Raw genomic sequence first — 19,771 nt, 5'->3', positions numbered from 1 at the left:
CCCATAATATCAAAATTTTTATTGTATTTAAATTGTAGTTATTTTGTTTTATTATTATAAAACTGTATTTATATCAAATTAGACAGCTATATTGAAAACATAGTCAATCTTAAATTGACTATGTTAGTGTTGAATGACCTTAAATGTTAACATGTTTGCCTGTGAGTCATGTTTAAAAAAACCTTCTTCCCCCTCTTTCCCTCTCCTTCCTTCTGACTCCACCTCATCTCCATGGAACTCCTCACTACAACCATAGGGCTCTCTCCCTCTCCCTCTCCCTCTCTCTCTCTCCCTCTCTCCCTCTCTCTCTGCGCAGCCGCTTCTTTTTGGACCAATTACCGGGCCGGTCTGCGCGCTGCCCCCGCTCAGCGTGTGTTCCTGGGCGGCCTCTGCTCGCTCTGCCAGGACAGTCAGCTGCAGCAGCAGGACAAACAGTACGGGACAGACTCAGTAAGGGGTTACAATGTTTCCCTCCGGCGCTGTAGTCTGCGCCACCGCGCTGGTCTTTGTTTCACTGGGCGCAGCATCCACAGGTTGGTGCACGTATTTCTCTGACTTCTGGTGTTGACATGATTGGTATTTGTTGTTTGTGTTCTGGCTGCTGGCCAGACTCCATGTTTGTGTGTCTCCACTGTGGTCTGAGCGTTTGTTCCACACTCAGCCAGTAAAAAAAATAGGCTACTCTGATCAGGTTTGGGTAGATTCTTGTACTTGAAGTAACTCTGAATGCAGAGTTTAACATGTAATGCAGTGTTTTACAGTGTTGTATAAGGCTCAGTGTTCTTCTGACAATTCGATTTTTTTGTTTACTTCCCAGAAGAGCCTTTCATTGAGCAGCGTGAAGTCACCTTTGACATTGACAAAATCAGGAAAGGTGTGTGTTCATTCACATGCTGGTGTAGTATCTCCTCCAGGACCAGTTAGTATCTCACATGCTCAGACTGGCATTTGGCCAGCACTCACTACTTTAAAACACAATTATAGGGTTAGGACCCATTTAAGGAGTACGAAGCAAAGCAGCTTCACTGAATGTCGGAAGAAGGAACTCTGCTCTAAGTGTTCTTGCTCTAATACAAACTCAGGAATGAAAAGGCCATGCAGCATGCTTCTGTTTAATGTTTCACTGTGTGAATATACTTTTTTTGATATAAAAATGTGTTGCAGATCTTCATGAACCAGACCTGATGCAGAGAGAGTTAGACTTGACAGATCTTATAAATTTCAAAGGTTTGTTTTTTGATGTTTTGGATTACAAACAATATAACTAGCTTTTAATTGTGGTGTCCTATCAGCTCCCTTTATTTCTTTTTTTACTATCCAGCCATCCATCCATTTATTAAAAAAAATATTTTTTCCTTTTAGATATTGCCAGAGACCTCACACCAAGAGGACGTATGTATCAATTTTCCACCTTTTTTTGTCTTTTTACAATAAAATTGGCTCCTGTGCTGTAGTCAGAGGCGGAACTAAAAGCAGCAGCCATCTCCTTGTGGTGGTGTGTGCTCTTTAAGGCCCCGTTCACACTGGAGAAAGTCATTCCAGCTAGAGTAGGATTGAGCCCAGACAGCCTTTAAGCTGGATGCGTTCACACCTATTTTCAAATCTGGCTAGCACACAGTTGTGTCCGCACTCAATCCGGCTTCATCCAGCGTGTTTGCTGTTCTCCAAACCACTAGGTGGCGCCTCGTAATATGGCTAATAATGTGGCAAGCCAGATTCGCTAGCCACATTTGCGTTCACACCTGAGCCACATTTGAGCCAATCCTGCTAGATCCACCTCTCGAGGGTGGATCTAGCCGGCTTGAAATCAAACTGGATTCAGCTGGATTGGAGGTGTTCACACTCGGAAAAAAACACATCTGGATTGATCTGGATGCGGCCAAATCCTGCTTAAGCCACATTTTTTTCCCCATGCCTACGTCATGCACCTTCCATTGGTCTCATGTGACTTTTATTCTGGCAAGGAAATATGAACAGTAGTTGCAGTTTGTCTCAGAACTTCTGTTACTGCAGATGTAAATGATGTCATCACATAGCTGCTAGACTGGTACAGTCTGTGCTGCCAGTTGAGCTGCCATACATAGATAGATAATATAGAATATAATGTGAAATGTGTCCATGCCATGCCCAGGAAGAGGCACTCTGTGTGGATACATATGTTGTGCACAGACAGTGAGAGCTGCAAGGATTGGTTGTTTCTGTTGTCCATCTAAAATAAGCGATTGTAGCTGTGGATTATTGTGCGTTGTTTTTCCTGACTTCCTTTCATAGGTCAACCGGGTTTTTCACCCCGTTCCTCTCCTACCATGGGGGACTATCCCATTCAGTTCCCCCTTGGCCGACCCACACCTGACAATCTCCAAGCCATCTGTCTCCATGGAGACCAGCGTCCCCGCTACCCTGACTCTTACTTTCCTGCTTCTGGTTTTGGTGTGGTTAAAAGAAGGGCCGATGCCGTCAACAAGGCAGAGTCCTGGTTTGGCACATGCTGCAAAGGCAACCAGACGTGGGGCAGTGAAGTGACGCTGTGTTGCACCACACAAGTGGTGAGTTTTCACAACAACTCATGTGGCTAGTTCTGTACAGCATGAAATGAAGATAGTCTTCTTCTTCTTCTTCTTCTTCTTTCTGCTGGTGATGTTTTTCCTTTGAGAAACAACATGATGAAAAAACATTGTGTTACATTACAAGAGACAAATCTAGATCCCAAACCTCTGAATTGCACACGGAGGTGCTGTTTTATTGACAAACCTACAATTAGCTGCTGAAGCTGTAATGTGTAGTGTGCTCAGTTCCAAACAGAGTGTGTTCCTCCTGCATGTGTTTTGATTTCCCTGCATATAAAAAAACATGAAACATTCTTCACATTGCCGAGATGATTGAAGTTGCATTTTTCAAACAAAGCTGAAGACCTTGGGCGTTCTCGGGAGATAAGCAAGCACAGACCATCAAAACAGGCAGACCTTGGCATGAGCATAGCTGAGGCTGTCCAAAGAGAAGAAACAGCCCTGCACAGATTTCACCAGTGTTACTTTTTATCTGAACTCTTTTCCGTGCAGAGTTGTGAACACTCATACACTCTGGCTGTATGTTTGTTTTCTGTGTTGACTCTAGTGGGAGCAGTTTGTTAAATTGTTCTGTAAGGAGGACTCGTCAATAAAAGCTCCTCAGTATCACTGCTGTAAATTCGGAGGCACACACAGACTAAACTGCTTCAATGACGGTGCTCCAAACCCAAACTATGGGCCAACGGAGAAGGTGCCGGTGCCGCCGCTGCCTTCTGCCTCCAGCTTCAGCTTTGACCCCAACACTTGTCAGAGGTAGGAAGAAACCATTAAAATTAAAGAGAATATTACCATGGTTTCCGCTCAGTCTCACCTTGCAATTCCAAAGACTGAACAAAACTATTATGTTTTTAATGCATAAAAAAGTAGCCCTAAAGAAAATGCATCTTGAGAGGTTGTATGGAAAGGCAGCCCTATGTGCCCTGACCTTATGCTTCATACATTAGAGAGAGAGCCAACAGAAGAAATAAGAAGAAGAAACAACCGACTGCTCAGAAAACACACATCAACTTCCCCCCCGGGCGACCCACTGCAGACAACATTGACTCTCTGTGTCGCAACCAGAACCTTCGCCCCCTCTTTAACATCAAGTGCCTGTCGGGACCAGGCAACAAAATGCTGGCTCATCAGGCAAAGACCATTAATCGTGTTGAGAAGGGATTTAAACAGTGTTGCAAAAAGAAGAAGGGTTTGCTCAGCTGTGCAGACCAGAAGGTAAAGAAGCTTACGGAAACATGATATTTCTGTTTAACTGGATCATTTTTAAAGCTGTTCCCATTTCCTATTTAGTGGCGTGAAGGGCTTAACACATTCTGCCTGGCTGAGAATGGTCAACAGGTGGATTTCAAATGTTGTGTGGGCAATGAAGAAAATGAGCGACACAACTGTTTCCAGTCAGTGTCTCCAGATCCATTTTATAACATGACTTCTGCTACTGAAGAGCTCTCACTCAACCAAATATGTGACACGCACAAAATCATCATGAAAAGGTAAGACAGTACGACTTCCTATCTCCTTCCATCAAGGTTTGCTTTATGTCCTTAATATTACAAGGATCTAACCACATGCAAGCTACACTCTCAGTAAGCAACACAATGTTTGGAGCATTACTAACACTGTGTGTGTTTTATAGATTCCCTGTTGGTTTTTCTCTCAATTCCTTTGTGAATCAATGCTGCCCCCTGTCTGAACAAGAAAAGACTGCTTGTTCTGTGCAAAGGGTGAGTTTATATCAGATATAGTGTTTGTCAAGAGAAATTCTGATTTTTCTAATGCAGCTTGTCATTAATTGCTTTTTATTTCAGCTTGAGGAAATGTCACGGGATGCGTGTTTAATGCAGAGGAGCACTCATGATGATATCCGCCGCTGCTGCATCATGCCTTCCCAAGAGGTTCCACAGTGCATCTCCAAAATTCTGATGGATGCTGTCACCAGAGCAACCGAAGTGTTACATCAGAAGATGAGGAAAAGGTGCCCTGCATCCTAAATGCCTATGATTTTCTATGCTCTGCTGTTGCATTGTGGCAATCAGGAGAATGGTAAGCTAGCAGCAAATATGGCTTTTAGTCTGTGAGGAGATACAATTGATACAGCAGAGGTTAAAGGTCTGTAACATGTAATATTCCAAATATGGACCAAAGTCTGGCTTCATCTGTGTTTTTGCAGTTATCAGAGATCATTGCTGGCTTTTATAATAAAATTGAAACAAATATATTGTTTATGCATACTTTTAAAAAAATAACAGACTGCTGTCTGTGTCACTGCACCACTATTTTATCAGCTGCTCCTTGGATATTTGATTATAAAGGATCTTTTTTCTTTTTATAGTTTTGCAGTTAGGAGCATAACTGCAACAGTTCTATTAAAAACACTCATAAATGATTCTTTTGTGTGGTTTTACTGTGTGGTTTAGTGTGTGACACCTTGCAGGCAGGGCCTCTGCTGCTGCAGGGCGATGAGATAAATGTCACTGATAAGGGGAAAATGCAAAGAAATTAGCTATTTTAGTTGGAAACTGCAAGACGTATTTGTGCAGTTTGGCAGAGGTCAGATTTTGACATTTGGTGAACACTCTCCCGGCCCTGAAGACTAGCCCAGGAGCTGTGCTCCTATTGGACTCCTGTGCAACTCCTATCTCCCTTCAAGGACAACTGGTGAACTGCCTTGTAAACATCTCGGTGGTCTCAGTCATACTATAGCACACAGTTCTCATGGAACTGACGCACATACACTCCCCTCCCTACCCCTCTCTTCCTTCACGTCTGCCTCCGTATCTGTTGTTTTCTTCCTTCATCCTCTGTGTCTATGAAAAAATTCCATCACGTTACCATGTGTACTGTGAACAAGTGTCAGTGTCATTATGTGATTGTGTTGTTTTTATGTATCGCAATCTGCAAACTTATTTTCGAGAGCCAAAAGGGCGCCTTGAACGGTCGCCCTGGTGCTTTTAGTGCACTCTTGCACTAAACACTAAGGCATATTCCTAGTAATGTGTTTCCTGACTTACATGGCAATAAACTCGATTCTGATTCTGTGGCTTTATACTGGATGTAAACCATTACAAAACATTGTTTTAAGGTATATGTTGACTTCAACATGCTGCTTCTGAGACTGGGCAAGGAGAGTATACAAGAACCTTTGTAGCAGGTATGGGTTATGTGTAACACTACTAAAAGGTTTTTGGGGAAAGCAGAGCTTCTCTGTAAGACCTCCAGAAAGACCAACAAGCAGCTGCTGGCAAGAGACAGCTGCCAAAGAGCATGAGAGGGCTTTGTGATGGATATGGTAATCCCAGCTGACTGTATATCAGGAAGATGGCGTTTCAAAAGATTGAGTATATTGACATAATACGTATTAATAGAACAAAAATGTCCACTAAATGACGTGAGTAGTCGCACCATGTTTTGGTCTAAAATTAAACGGTACTTTTGGATGTGCACTGTTGTATGTTGTCCCACATCCGTCCACTGGGCGCGCTGTGGCGCTGCTGCTGCCGCTGCGACACGAGCATCAGGATTCAACTGTCGGCGCTGCTGTCTGTGATGTGAACAGTCAAATCGTAATGGCGACTGCTGGAACAGCAGACTCGGGATCAACAGCCCCGACAGGTACCCGTTTTGTTATTCTTCATTCTTTATGGCCTTCAAATGTACATATAAGTAGCTCTAGGTAACATTTTGTGACGATGTAAATTGTGTGATTTGGTTACTATTGATTTATCAAGTCTCGGTTAGCCCGTTAGCAAGTTAGCATCGAGGCTTGAACCGAACAAATGAGCCCGGCGATCGCTAGCTTGTTTAGCAGCCTTTAGTAAACCCTGATGGTGATGTTGTTGTTAAATACACGGATCTTTAGTTTGTTAGCAACTAATATTGAGTCGTCTGTCTGAATTTTAAAAGTAATTCACGGGACCACGTTGACCAAACTGTGTGTTTTGCTATCCAACACCGGCAGTTACTTCAATGATAGGCTACATGTTGTGCTGCGCTAAAGAAGCGTCTGGTATAAGGACTTGTAGTTTACGGTAAGCTAGGGTTTGTTGTCCTGTGAATGACTGGGATACGTTAAACGGCTGCAGGGTCGAAACCATCCATGGGAGGTAGCGTAAGCTACTCCGTTACCCCTTCGTCTTCCTCGCATGCTACACACCTCCCCCTCCTCCTTCTGTTTCTGATTGCGGTATACGCAAATTCAGCACGCTAGCCCCCCCCCCCCTTAAATTACTTTGATGCTTTTCATATTTGAAGTGATATGTTATCTAAACAATAATTGATTTAATAATTGCTTTAAACGGTGACACTGTAATGTCAGGCTTATCCAGTTAGTAAACAGGCTTCATTCATTTATTCCACTGTCTGTGTTCAGTTAATAAAAGCTTTGTAATATCAAATACGTGCATGGTGAATTGCCCATCAGTGTTATTTTTTCCAGAGACCTCAAAAGTACACATACAGATGTTTAATTTCTGAAGACAGTACAGATGATGAAGATGTTTCTTGTTTATCCATGAGGCTGTGCATCACTTATTCACTTTCATGTGTGTAGAGGAGTTACTCTGCTCTGTGTATCCACCCCTGTCTGAATCAGTGAATAAATATAGTAACTTTAAAGAACTACTGTGGCTTTGCATGGCTAACATCCAGAGACTACAAATACAAGGCACAGCATTCTGTCACAATTCACAGGATTCACAGGGAATCTACAACACAGGCTTGCAGATATTTAAGTGACAGTAACATTATGTGGTTTCTGCACTAGCCCTCAGTGGCCTTGTTTCGTAATTGGGCCAAGAACCAGTGTATTTATGGAGACTTCATAGGAAGAAAATGATCTAAAGAGACTGTGTCCCATATTACTGCCATGTACATGCTGTAGGCTACATGTGAATGATGGTTGGCAGGGACTTGTTTAGTATACAGAGAGGAACAGATGGTTTGTCTATTGTCATAAGGCTCGCCACTGACAAGCTAAATTCATTGTCAAGTAATTAGGTTAGTCTGATTCCTATCCTAAATCTGGTTCACAGTGTGATAACCACTTCCACATTGTCCTTTGAGATATTGCAATAAACTGCAATCATGATAATTTCCTAATCGATTAAGGCTTCTTGGATAAATCTGTCTACATGGCCCAAAGTGTCCCCTTAAAACTACTTAGAAGGATTTGATGACCATTCAAGAACCTGTTCCTGAATAGTGTTTACTGCATCATGGCAGAATTGCTTCTGGAATGATTTCTGATTAAACCACTTATACAACACACCTTTTCGAACCTATATACACTCCTGCTTTAAATTCGTTCAGTGTAGCTCATTTACTGGGTTAAGCCAGTTAGGCTCACTGTGTCCTGCTTCACAGATATAAGGACACAGTTCTGGAGGAGAGCGTTACAGCGAGGTACTCGCATGGGTGTGTGTGAGTGTTTTCTGTGTGCGTGAGCAGAAACTGCATGAGTTAGTGATGATAGTGTGTTGTTTTACATAATGAGAGGAATGTGGGCAAAGTGATGCTCGTTGTTTCCCGGTGGGTTGCAGTGTGTTAACTGAGAAGCAATGCATGGCATTGAGTGAGTCTGGCTCATTTTTAATACTACCACTCTTTCTGAAATACCTTGCGTGCATACCCTGAATTGATTTTTCTCAGCACAGATGTTTTTTTGTTTCTTTTTGTTTCTTTTTTTTTACACACAGCTTTATTACTACAGGTGTATAATCTTCTTAGTCCTCAATAGGGATGCATGATAACTGTTTTTTTTTTTCAACAGATAACAGTAACCAATAACTTCCTGCTTCTTGTAACCGATACCGGTTCAATTCTTCAAATGAACTTTTATTGTTAGCAAAACTCTGTTAACAGTAAAATAAAGTCTTTTACAGAACCAAAAGCCTATGACTGCTTTAAACAGACCAGGGGTTTTCATTTACTTCACATCTTTGAACATAAAGCCTGTCAGAGCAACATTTTCTATAAGAATCAGAAATCAAAACAAGCAACGGCAATCGAACTAATAAATGAAATGTGTGACTTTCAAATCTGTGTCAACGTTAACGCAGTCATATTATAAAAAATAAAATAAAGCTTTCAGACAAATGTAATTGCACAAAAAGTGCAATTAAGGCAGAACAGAAGCATAATGTCAGCTTCTGCCTTAAGTTTTTCCTTGTAAGAGAAAAAAAAACATTTTTCATTAAGACATTTTTCAACAGGCCAACAATTCATAACAGAGCAACAAAGTGCTTTCTTTGATCTTGCACATACAACGCCATAGGCGTAGCTGCCATTATATCAGAGTGGGACGTGTCCCCCCACATTTTAAAATGACCCCCCCCCCCACACACACACACACACATTTACTGAGTAGGAAACTCCACATAATGTTGTTTCGATTCTTCGCGAAAAACTCCGTTCCACTTGATTCATAAGAGAATAACCTCACCGCTGAAAATCACTCCACTGGTTACCACAGCGCTACAATACCGTTACTATAGTAACGGAGCTAACAAAGCCAGTGGCTTTCTTCAAGCGAGCGTAAAACACCGCAAAGAGAACCGTAGGTGCTGGTCGAAGCTGGAGGAGGTAACGTCAGTGTCATCCCTCAAAGTCCAGCTCATGCTAAAGCCTTACTATTTTGTTACATGGACCTAGGTGACGTTAGGTTGATGTTAAATCAACTTAGCAAAGTTGGGAGGAAGCGGCTGTTTATTTTCAGTTACAGTAGACAGTATTATTTGTCTGATGACATGTTGTTTGCCTTTTCTGCTCCCTCCCCACACACAATGGGCATGAGCAGATTCCTAACAAAGACACGGAGAGTTAGAGTTGTGTAGGGCCAGTGGAGGAAGTTCTATTGCAAAGGTGAGTGATGATGGGAAAACTGGTGGGCATGAGGGAGATTTGCCAGTTTTTCGTCTCTGTAAATGAGGGAGGGCGGCAGATGGAGGCTTTGTATGATCTGTTAGTGTAGTAGCACCAGTGTGGTTACCAACACTGTTGTTTCACTTGGAATTAGTTTTTGTATGTCACTGTTTTTAAAGTAAATTAGTTTTTGTTGAATCCGTCTCTGAAATAAACACCTTTTTTAACCACAGAAGTAAACCCTTAACTCAATGACTAACAACCTGTTAAAATCTGCAGGAAATTACTTCATATTATTATATTATATTTCATAATATACTAATATACTTTTTTTCACCACCCACCCACAGAAGGTGCCCCCCCCCCCCACACATTTTTAATGCTTTCTACACCACTGAAATGTGCATTGTCATACATTTCACTTTCTTAAGTGTGGGCTCATCAGGGGGAGATTTTTCTTTATGAAAAGTAACAATTCAGCCTTTTCACATCTATTTTGGTTTCTTTTATCATCGATCACATGTGCAGCAGCAGAAAACAAGCGCTCGCTGTCAACGCTAGTGCAAGGGGCAGAGAGGTATTTACGTGCAAGTTGGGCAAGGTTTGGAAAACAGAACTTGTTGTTGTTGGATGGCGGGGATCACGTCTGCAGCTATGGATGTAGCTTTGCTCATATCTCTAGTCGGCTGTTCACACGGATCCAGAACGGTAAACATGTTTTCGACTAGTGTCCATTGGTTTGCGCTCAGAGTTGCAGGTAGCTGATAATCCACTCCATAAACTGCAAGCACTCGCTTCTGCTGTAACAGGCTCCTCAGCATGTAAAATGTGCTGTGTGGATATGTCCTGCTTAAGCCGTGTTGTTTTTACTACTTGTCATGTTTGTAAGTCCGCCAGACTTGGCAGTGTTTTTATCAGTGTTTTTAATTTATCCTGTACCGTAATATGTGTGAAATCCAAACCATTTAGGTTTCGTATTATGTGTTCTATTTTATCTGTGGAAAATTTTAATAATCGGAACTATCTGAATGACGTAATTTTTTTTTTCAATATTGGACCGATAATTGTCGGTGGCGATAGTTATTCTGCATCCCTAGTCCTCAGTCCTTTTGTTTATATTGACCTCTCTGCAGTATTGGAGTAGATGTTGCCATTGGTTACAGGCAGGAGGTGATTGCAGAGTGGGCGAGGTAGTACGTTTATACAGCAAGTTTATGTAAGGACACAAGAAGTCAGGTTGAGCTTTTTTCTCATCAATGTGCTGGAATTTTAAATCGTATCTTTGTCCACCATGCCAGTACCTTCTACAAACATACAGACATCCTTACCCAGTGTTGGTATACATACATGATAAAAATGTTAGAGTCTTTAGTCTGCTTAAGACACAAAGTAGGCTGTGACAGGAAAAGCTAAAAATCTTTTTGAAAGGAGGTGGTGATGTTGACACACATCCTAAGGGACCTCTGTGAATATGGAGCAGGCAGCTCAGGGGAGAAGTAGTGCCAGTTCACATGGAGCGGGTGTATCGGTTGCAGCAGTCAGTAACAGTGGCCACTTTTAGGTCACACCTCATCATTGGCCTTATAGTCATCAGCCAAAGATGGAAATAGCCCAGCTAATTAGCTAGCAGAGCATTTCATAAACAGTCATTAATACATTCTTTCACAGTAAAAGCTTCCAGCTCTTCACAATGACGGCATTTACAAAAATACAGTTTCTACCTCCTTGAAGGTGTTTGAGTGTTGTTGAGTCCTTTACATGTTGTTAACCATGGTTTAACTTCTTTTTCTGACTATAGGGGCCAGCAGCATTCGGAAAATGGCCCCTGCAGAGGTAAGGCTGTCAGGAATTGCTTCAAAACACCACAACATTATGCATGGCCTCAAGTAATGTCAGTGTTGACTTAGTCAACTCACAAGTGAGAAAGAGCTGGTTAAGTGTTTTCATACAGGTACAGCCTGAGACATCAGTCACCACAAGTTTGTTTTGAAAGTAGAAGACTGGTTTAATTACTCAGGTGATAACAGGTGAATAAATGTCAGAGTTTTGTAATGATCAGATTCAGAAAGCCTTCAGTAACTTATCAGCCAGTTTAATGGCTATATTACGAGAGAATGAGGTAGCCACATGAAGATCTGCAATGACCTAAACCTTACACACTGTACTGCTGTTTTTTGGTTTCTAAGTTAACAAATACAAACATATACACTAGACCACATTTAACACTGAATGTCTCACTCCCTAGATGCCTGGTTCTTCAGGCACATCTCAGAGTATGAAGAAGACCATTGGACACCGGGGTGTTGAGACCACCACAGGAGAGACCACCTACAAAAAGGTTAGCACAGACGGGAAGTGGACGTGGATCAGGGACATCAGTGGCTTGTTGAAGTCCACAGTATGGAGCAGCAGTGGTAAAAGGGGGTGGGGGATATCTAGTGTGTAGGCCAGCATGTTTGGTGTTTATGTTCTAAAATTAGTTTGGAAGTTCCACTCAGAGGCTATAGAATAGCAATTGAAATGGCAGAAGTCAGAGGAGTAAAATACAGCTTGTTTTAGCATTTATTCACTTTTCCTCCTCAGACCACGTCATCAGCCCTGAAAGGTGCGATCCAATTAGGCATTGCTCACACGGTTGGCAGCTTAAGTCAAAAGGCAGAAAGAGATGTTCTTATGCAGGACTTTGTGGTGGTCGAAAGCATATTCTTCCCCAGGTGAGTCAAATAAGTTGTTGGAAAATGTGTGTTTTTTTTTCAGATTAATAAAATAGTTAAATGGCCTTTCCTTTCTCTCTCTTGTGTTTTTCCAGTGAAGGCAGTAACTTGACTCCTGCTCACCACTACAGTGACTTTCGCTTTAAGACCTACGCTCCTATTGCCTTTCGTTACTTCAGAGAACTGTTTGGCATTAGGCCAGATGACTACCTGGTCAGTACCTACACCAAGCACACGCTTCCATGTTTACAACAAATGCTCTTATTATACCTTTAGTCGTGCTGAACTGGATATTAATGCAGACTCCTCTCTCTCTTTAAGTATTCTCTGTGTAACGAGCCTCTAATCGAATTGTCGAACTCCGGAGCCAGTGGGTCACTCTTCTATGTCTCCAGTGATGATGAGTTCATCATTAAGACTGTTCAACACAAAGAAGCAGAGTTCCTTCAGAAGCTTCTGCCTGGCTACTTCATGGTGAGTCTGGATGGGGTGAAAAGAGGGGGTGTGTTCAGAAGGCTGGGTTATTATTGCAATAACTATAATTATCAGTAGAAGGTCTAAGTGAGTGGTAACTAATAATTACTTTCTAATGAATGTGTCGTATACCTTTCTTTTGCAGAACATAAATCAAAATAAGCGGACCCTACTACCCAAGTTCTATGGACTGTATTGTGTTCAGGCAGGTGGAAAGAATATCCGTATTGTAGTGATGAACAATCTTCTTCCCCGTATCATCCCTATGCACCTCAAATATGACCTGAAAGGCTCCACTTATAAGAGGCGGGCCTCCCTTAAGGAGAGAGAAAAGATGGTTCCCACTTACAAAGACCTGGACTTCATTCAGGACTTGCCTGATGGCCTGCTGCTGGAAGCAGACAACTACAATGCCCTGTGCAAGACTATCCAGAGGGACTGTTTGGTGAGTCATTGAGAGATTGTGTTTTATCTACTGACGGATTTTTATCCAAGTATCATATTCCAGTGTGTGTTAAAATGCCTGAGCAGATGCTCATTAAAACCAGCAGAACATATAATGCCGTCACAATATAGGGGAAAAATGTCTGGCTAAACATTAAAGAGAGTTCAGTTCAGTTCAGTTTTCATGTCATTTAAAGTGCTGTTCATCTATATTGTCTTGTTTTGTATGTATTGGTTATTGGTGGCCAGCAGATAACATTGTAGTGGTGTTCCTTTTATTGGTTTTAATTAGTTAATTATGGAATTATATCCATCTGCAGACTAATCAGTAGATGCAGTCTCCTCCTGCAAGACAAAATATAGATTCTATCTTACTACTGCTTGTACTACTAAAACTAATAATAATAATGGTAATACGCTTTTTCTAGAGTAATAGGTCAGTTCAGTCAGACAGTTTCTTTTGTTGCTAAGCTCCACCACCAGTGGCAGTTAATAAACAATTATGTGTCAAGTGTTAAAAATGTGGCTCAAGTCTGTGTGACACTGTAAAGTAATACTTTATTTTGAGGGATGATACTGTTTCAAATGATGGGAACAGACTGCTGGCGTTCAACACAGAAACCCAATACGTTGTGTAAAATTAGTGTGGTTGCCATGCCATGACTTTTGTTGTTCTGTGTGTATGTTTTTGTTTTTCTATTTGTTTTTTTACTAATATTTTCACGTGGCAAAATAATTAGCTTAACTAGGACATAAAGGGAAAGTGTTCCAAATATGTTAAATAGAATTGTTCATAATTTTCAAATATTCTGCGTCTTCTAAAAGTTTTTAGCTTTAGACTTACAGCTACATGCTTGAACACTTATGCCCTCACTAGATGATTGGCAGGCATGCTATATTACCACATTAACTAATGTCATCCATAAAAACCTCTACTGAAACCTCTTCCCAAACTAGGGCTCTCCTCCTGAGGTCCCAATAAAAATGTAAGCGCATGTCATGTAATTCAGAGAATCCAGTTTTACGTGTTTTGTTTGGATGCTTCATTACTATTGGCCCTCCCAAATTATTTACTTTTATATGTTCAATGTAGCTCTTGCAGAGTTTCAAGATCATGGATTACAGTTTGTTGATGGGCATCCACAATTCAGACCAGGCCAGTAGAGAGCGGGACAGAGGTGTGGGGACTTGCAGGGGAGAAAATGCAGTATCAGAGGGGGCGGTGACTCCAGATCAGCGCCGGCCACAAGCCCAGAAAAGTCTTTACTGCACAGCCATGGAGTCCATCCAGGGGGAGGCTCGAGGGAAAGGAGCTTTGGATTCAGAGGAACAGTACGTCTGACTTTATGAAGACCATTTTTGGTCCCTGGAGGTGCACTTTGATATGACAAATAGATAAAGAGACGTTTCTCTCAATTTCCAGCACGGGAGGTATTCCAGCTCGCAATACTAAAGGAGAGAGGCTGCTGATCTACATTGGCATCATTGATATTCTCCAGTCTTACAGGTATTTTTCAAGCAAAGTTTTTACCAACATTTTGTATGCAATATGCTTATATAGTTTTACTATGTCAAATTATTTAGGTTTATTAAGAAGTTGGAGCATTCTTGGAAGGCCTTGGTCCATGATGGTGTAAGTATCTACGTTTGTCTAAAGTGTGGATTGTTTGTAGGTCAGTTTTGTTTGTAATAATCATGTTGCTGTTTTACCTCTTCAGGACACAGTTTCAGTTCACAGACCTGGCTTCTATGCAGAACGCTTCCAGCAATTTATGTGCAGCACAGTGTTCAAGAAAATTCCATGTAAGTATGCATCTATAAATGTAATGAAGTTATTAACGTGCATGCATAGACAACATGGCAGTGGGAGACTGCATGCTGATAGATCCACACATGTCCCCTGTCCTTTTCAGTAAAACCATCACCATCTAAGAAGAGTCGCGGTGGAGGTCAGGGAGGGCTGCGGAGGGCACCCACGCTGGGAGCACCCACCCCTCTCTCCAATGCAACAGGACAGTCTTCCATGGACTCCAGACTAGCCTACCACAGCCATTTTAAAAGCACAGAGTCTGAGGCTGACAGTGGTAAGAACTGAGGAATCGCATGTAGTAAGATCACATTAAGAAGAGCTGCATCCACAGGTTGAATTCATTCATGGGTGCATTCAGATTGAACACAACAACAATTTCTGCACAGGTGTGCAGTTGGACAGACCTGATTTGGTTCCTAGGACTCCTCCGCCAGCGGACAACCCTTCCGACTGTGTGGGAAACCTCTCCACCTCATCACTAGGCAGCACAGGGGCTGCCCCCAACTCTCCTCCCCTGAGGTAAAACTTCAAGTGTCCACCCCGTCTCACGTTACACTAAGATCATTAAAGTTTCTTCTGGTCTGACTGAGTCTTCTCTGCAGGTCTGTAGGAGTAGAAGTGCACAACTCAGCAAACACAGACTATGACCAAGGTGCTTCCCGCAGGTAAAACAGCATTGAGGTTTTTGGTTTTGTGTGTGTTTGTGTTGCTTATTTTGCTCCACTGATTACCTTTTCCACTGTGCTAGTTTGGGAGCAGAAGGTGCTGCAGATAATTCAGGCAACCTGTCTGGAAATGAAGATGTAGTTTCTCTGTCAGACATCATCCCTGAGACCAACATCTGTTTTGTAAGTTGAAACACTTATGTTAAATCAACTAGTGGGTGTTGTATATAATCAAAATCTTGATATTGACATAAGTTTCTCCTTCACAGTGAAAAAAAAAAAAGGACCCAGTGACCAGTGGTGTTCGGTTGGATTAACACCGTCACTGTATGCACGTCGTTGTCTGCTCTCTGATATACACCTAGAAAAAAGTCTTCTGACTCTGAAGTGGCAGTATTATGTGGATTTAACAGATTTAATTTCATCTGTCTGCTGCATCAGCGTTGTACACATAATAATGAGATGTATATTGTAAAAAAAAAAAAAACCCATCAGCAGCGGATGGTAAATGCTGTTAAATCATCCCTGAAAACCACTCATCATGCCCACTGTTCACAGCATGAAGAGATGTGAGTGGGCAGAGACAAGTTAGCAAGAACACACACACTTAAGAGCACATGAAGGGCATGGTCTGAACAGGACAAGGAGTGAATATTTTCCTGTATTGATGTAGAGTCTAAGTGGGTTCACAGTTCTGTGACTCACATTTTAATGTTACTGCACATACTTTTCCCCCTCGACAGTCTTCATCTGCAGGGGCATGCTGAATATGGATAGTTTTCTCATTGTGATTGATAAGAATCATTGAAATCGACACTTGCTGCTGTTGACTCTGCAGTCCTGTATGCATTTTTCTTTACTGATAGTGGATGTACAGTATTTGTTTGGAATGCCAGAGGAATGGCTTAAAGCAGACCTATATGATAATTTTATTTCATGTTTTGTTGTAAGTTATTTTTCTGGAAGCCTCTGTGGCGCCATCTATAGAAGATCTCGCCATTGCTGAATGTACATTATAGTGTTTTCCTTGCACAAAATGTGTCTTATTAACATGGCAGATCACATTTATACAACCCCGGTAATCTTCCCCCTCTGATGAGGCCATATGTGCTAATGTGTAAATGAATTCAAACCCGAGAGCTGTCGGCAGCAGTGCTGGCCTGTAGACGTATTAATTTAACAGAGTAGAAATAATTTCAAGTTGCTGTCCGTCTTTCATGTCTGTGCCTTTACATGTTTGCCCCTTCCCTGACATGTGACATATGACTGACATTTTTACAGGTTAGTGCTCTGGTTACACTCAGAAACTTGCCTTATCACTACAACTCAAACTGCCATTTCTATGTCTGGACCAACCAATCAGTTGTCACATCTTAATGCAATATATCTGTGGATGCTCTCATTCATCCAGGTCATAGTCATTTCCAAGAGTTTAAATCGAGGCAACTGGACTCAAGGATTGTTTTTTGAAGACGTTTCACTTCTTAATGCAAACACTAGTTGAATCTTCCATCTGGTTATTATATATGTTGAGCGTTCTGATCATTTTAATTCAAGTCAGACAGTAAGAATGTCTGTCGCTTTCTCATTTCTGCTGGTTACAGAAATGACACCTGCCCACACCCACTCTCGGACCAATCTTACCACCCACATGTAGGTGATTTTTACGTTTTATTTGTATGTAGTCTTATTCAGCTCCGGTGTTCGTAAAGGCTTTATTTCCAGATGTTTTGTGTTTACTTTATTGTTTAGTGCACTAAGCAAAGCTACTGTGGTGGCTGAGCTTTTTTTTCCCTGTGAGATATTTTTCACCTAGAAGTTAGAATCACTACCAAGTGACTGTAGCAACACTCGAGACATCATCTCATTTAAGGAATTACTGTTTATTTTGTGAAGCACATGTGGTCTATGCAGCAGAGAGGGGAGAGGGGGTGAATGTGAGCTGTGATTATAGAAAGAAGGAATATGGCTTGTGTTCACTGACGCACAGTGGAGGATTTAGGACTGAGTCTCTTGTAATGTAAAGAAGTCATGGCACCAAAGATGGAGCAGAGCAGGCAGGTGAAGGATTCCTGCGAATAACTTCGTTAATGTCATATTAGACACTCCTGGACATTGGGCTGATGTGTTCTATATGGTAACAACACTGGGTCGACCTGTGTTTTGAAGATCTGTAATTAAACTGGATGTTTTTCAGTCATTTCAATATTTAACCCCACATTCCTGTAAAATTCAAGGTCAATATACTACAATTGTGGTAGCTTTTAGGACTTGATAGTGGTGTAGTTGAAATGACTTGAAATGAACAATTATTTCATATATTTTACTTAAGTTTGAAATATAGAAAATTTCATTTGTAAGTTAGTCGGTTGAGGGTTAAACATCCACCAAAGAAAACACTCCAACAATCCATTTCTGATTGGAAAAATAATCCAGATTATATTTTGTGACAGCTGGATTTTGATATTTTATCTTGCAGCTTGTTTATATGAGTGGTACTGACTAACTGCTGGATGCAGACCCGTTCTGTCGCAGTCGTGTGCTACACCTTTGCACAATAAAAACAACCTTTGGTGCTTAAAGGGTAGAGCACTCAGTAGTAGACACTACAATACAGTTGAAGTAGTTTATTATGAACCACAATCGACAACCTGTCAGCTCTAAGAAGTATATTTATTAACATGATTGATTGCTGTAGGTATTATGTATCTTTAGACGATTGTAAGAAACGTGTATACTGACAGAAGGATGTCTGAAACTTTATAACATGTGTTGCCTATAAAAGGGGACTGTTTGACAATTTCACTTTTTTATATTTCATGTTTAGATTGTGACACGATAGATATATTCTCTGTGTGATGATTCTGGGTTGGTGATCTCCCATGCTTTTTCTACATGAATGTTTCACACGGCTTACGAGCCAACATTGCTGGTTGTCCTATATGCTCCAATTACTATATTTTTACTGTGTATAAAATGTGTATATGTACATAGGAGTCACAGAAATGCCTTCTCATGCAATATGTGCTGCCTGTCCCTCCTGCCATGTTTCAGTTATGTGGTGGTGATGTTTTCATGTCTGATTTTAAAGGATTAAACATATTTTCTAAATATTTGTTTTGGTCATCTTGTTTCTGAGGGTTATCTGTCGCTGTTTTTGAGGAACAGTCTGTTGTCTTCACAGAATATTGGATCTGAATTCTCATCCGAGTTTGCTGTTTAACTCCAGGCTCATCTTCCACTACAATCTGACCTTGCCTGGGGTGAGATTGCTGTCTTCTGTGTAGCATTTGATCTCAGGAGCAGAGAGGACATACTAGTCTCATATACTTAAGAAACCATATCAATGAAGGCTTGATTGACGTCAAACCCTCTGCCAATAGCAGTCCTGTTCTTGGCTCAAGATGGTGATGGGCACTTGTGAATCTTATGATTGTTGGCTCTTCATCCACCCACGGCTGAGCTAACCCATTGTCAGAGCGCCAGGTGTTTGGTGGCAATGACAGGAAGTCTGTTGCATCATCTCCAGTGTGCATCCTGATATTGATCTTAAATATTACAAAGTCAGAAGTCGATAAAGAGAAAAGCCCTTATTTCCTGGTGATGTCTGTGAGGAATCAGATGCACAGTCAATGAGAAACTGGCAAGCAGAGAGATTTAACCAGGTCTCTTATCATCATCTATTACCTGAGACAGAAAGTCACATAGTAGTGGTAATCTTTATACTCATTTCTTTTGTGGTCATTTTTATATTGTTAATAAAATAATGTTTTCATTCATGTGCAATTCTAACAATTTGAGGTGTTCTATCAAACAAATTTGGTTGTATGACATAGCTTCATATCAGAATCTTTGAAGTCACCTTATATCTGATCTCTGAAGGCCTCCGCTAGATGACTTACCTCAGGAATGTCTGATGTGCTTTTATTTGTAAGAAACAAACATTTTGCACAGAGGATTTAGGGTTACACTGTACCCCGCCTCTCGATGATTGATGGCTGGGCTGCCCCAACCCACCAGTTCACCTGGTGAATTAGGGGTTAACCTCTAAAGCCGTTTGCATACTTTAAAAGCTAAAAATATAGCTCTAGAAAGCATAGAAACATAGATCTGTGTTGATCTTATAATTATTAATTGTCTGTAATAATAAAGTTGTGGCAGGAGTTTTTATTTGAGCCACTAGATGGTAGCAGTGAGCCGCGGAGTCTGATCTGTCCTCAATAAAATGTTTGGCTGCGCTCTTGT

At 41.3% G+C, this 19,771-nt stretch overlaps 2 protein-coding genes across 4 annotated transcripts; both read left to right on the top strand.

The window, feature by feature from the left end:
• Positions 1-294: 294 nt before the first annotated feature.
• Positions 295-4,947, top strand: LOC114448007 (extracellular matrix protein 1-like). Of its 2 annotated transcripts, XM_028424605.1 has the most exons (10): positions 295-533; positions 818-874; positions 1,165-1,227; positions 1,363-1,392; positions 2,272-2,546; positions 3,115-3,320; positions 3,512-3,779; positions 3,855-4,054; positions 4,198-4,285; positions 4,370-4,947. In XM_028424605.1, exons 1-10 carry the CDS (start codon positions 464-466, stop codon positions 4,550-4,552), a joined length of 1,440 nt encoding a protein of 479 aa, XP_028280406.1. In that variant the 5' UTR covers positions 295-463; the 3' UTR covers positions 4,553-4,947. The 2 variants fall into 2 exon arrangements, with proteins under 2 accessions (XP_028280406.1, XP_028280407.1); XM_028424606.1 differs by lacking the exon at positions 818-874 and having other exon boundaries at positions 302-533.
• Positions 4,948-6,075: 1,128 nt separating this feature from the next.
• On the top strand, positions 6,076-18,637 carry pip5k1ab (phosphatidylinositol-4-phosphate 5-kinase, type I, alpha, b). 2 transcript variants are annotated; one of them, XM_028425164.1, is made up of 17 exons: positions 6,077-6,173; positions 7,923-7,961; positions 11,218-11,252; positions 11,665-11,757; positions 12,003-12,133; positions 12,229-12,346; positions 12,455-12,607; positions 12,753-13,052; positions 14,145-14,383; positions 14,475-14,558; positions 14,636-14,684; positions 14,770-14,854; positions 14,965-15,135; positions 15,248-15,380; positions 15,464-15,526; positions 15,610-15,709; positions 15,796-18,637. In XM_028425164.1, the coding sequence occupies exons 1-17, from the start codon at positions 6,128-6,130 to the stop codon at positions 15,796-15,798; spliced, it is 1,842 nt and encodes a 613-aa protein (XP_028280965.1). In that variant the 5' UTR covers positions 6,077-6,127; the 3' UTR covers positions 15,799-18,637. The 2 variants fall into 2 exon arrangements, with proteins under 2 accessions (XP_028280966.1, XP_028280965.1); XM_028425165.1 differs by lacking the exon at positions 7,923-7,961 and having other exon boundaries at positions 6,076-6,173.
• The last annotated feature ends 1,134 nt before the right edge of the window (positions 18,638-19,771 follow it).

Source organism: Parambassis ranga, chromosome 16, assembly GCF_900634625.1.
Source record: "Parambassis ranga chromosome 16, fParRan2.1, whole genome shotgun sequence".
Lineage (NCBI taxonomy): Eukaryota > Metazoa > Chordata > Actinopteri > Ambassidae > Parambassis > Parambassis ranga.
The sequence above is the reverse complement of the archived record's forward strand: the minus strand, read 5'-3'. Positions and strand labels throughout refer to the sequence as shown.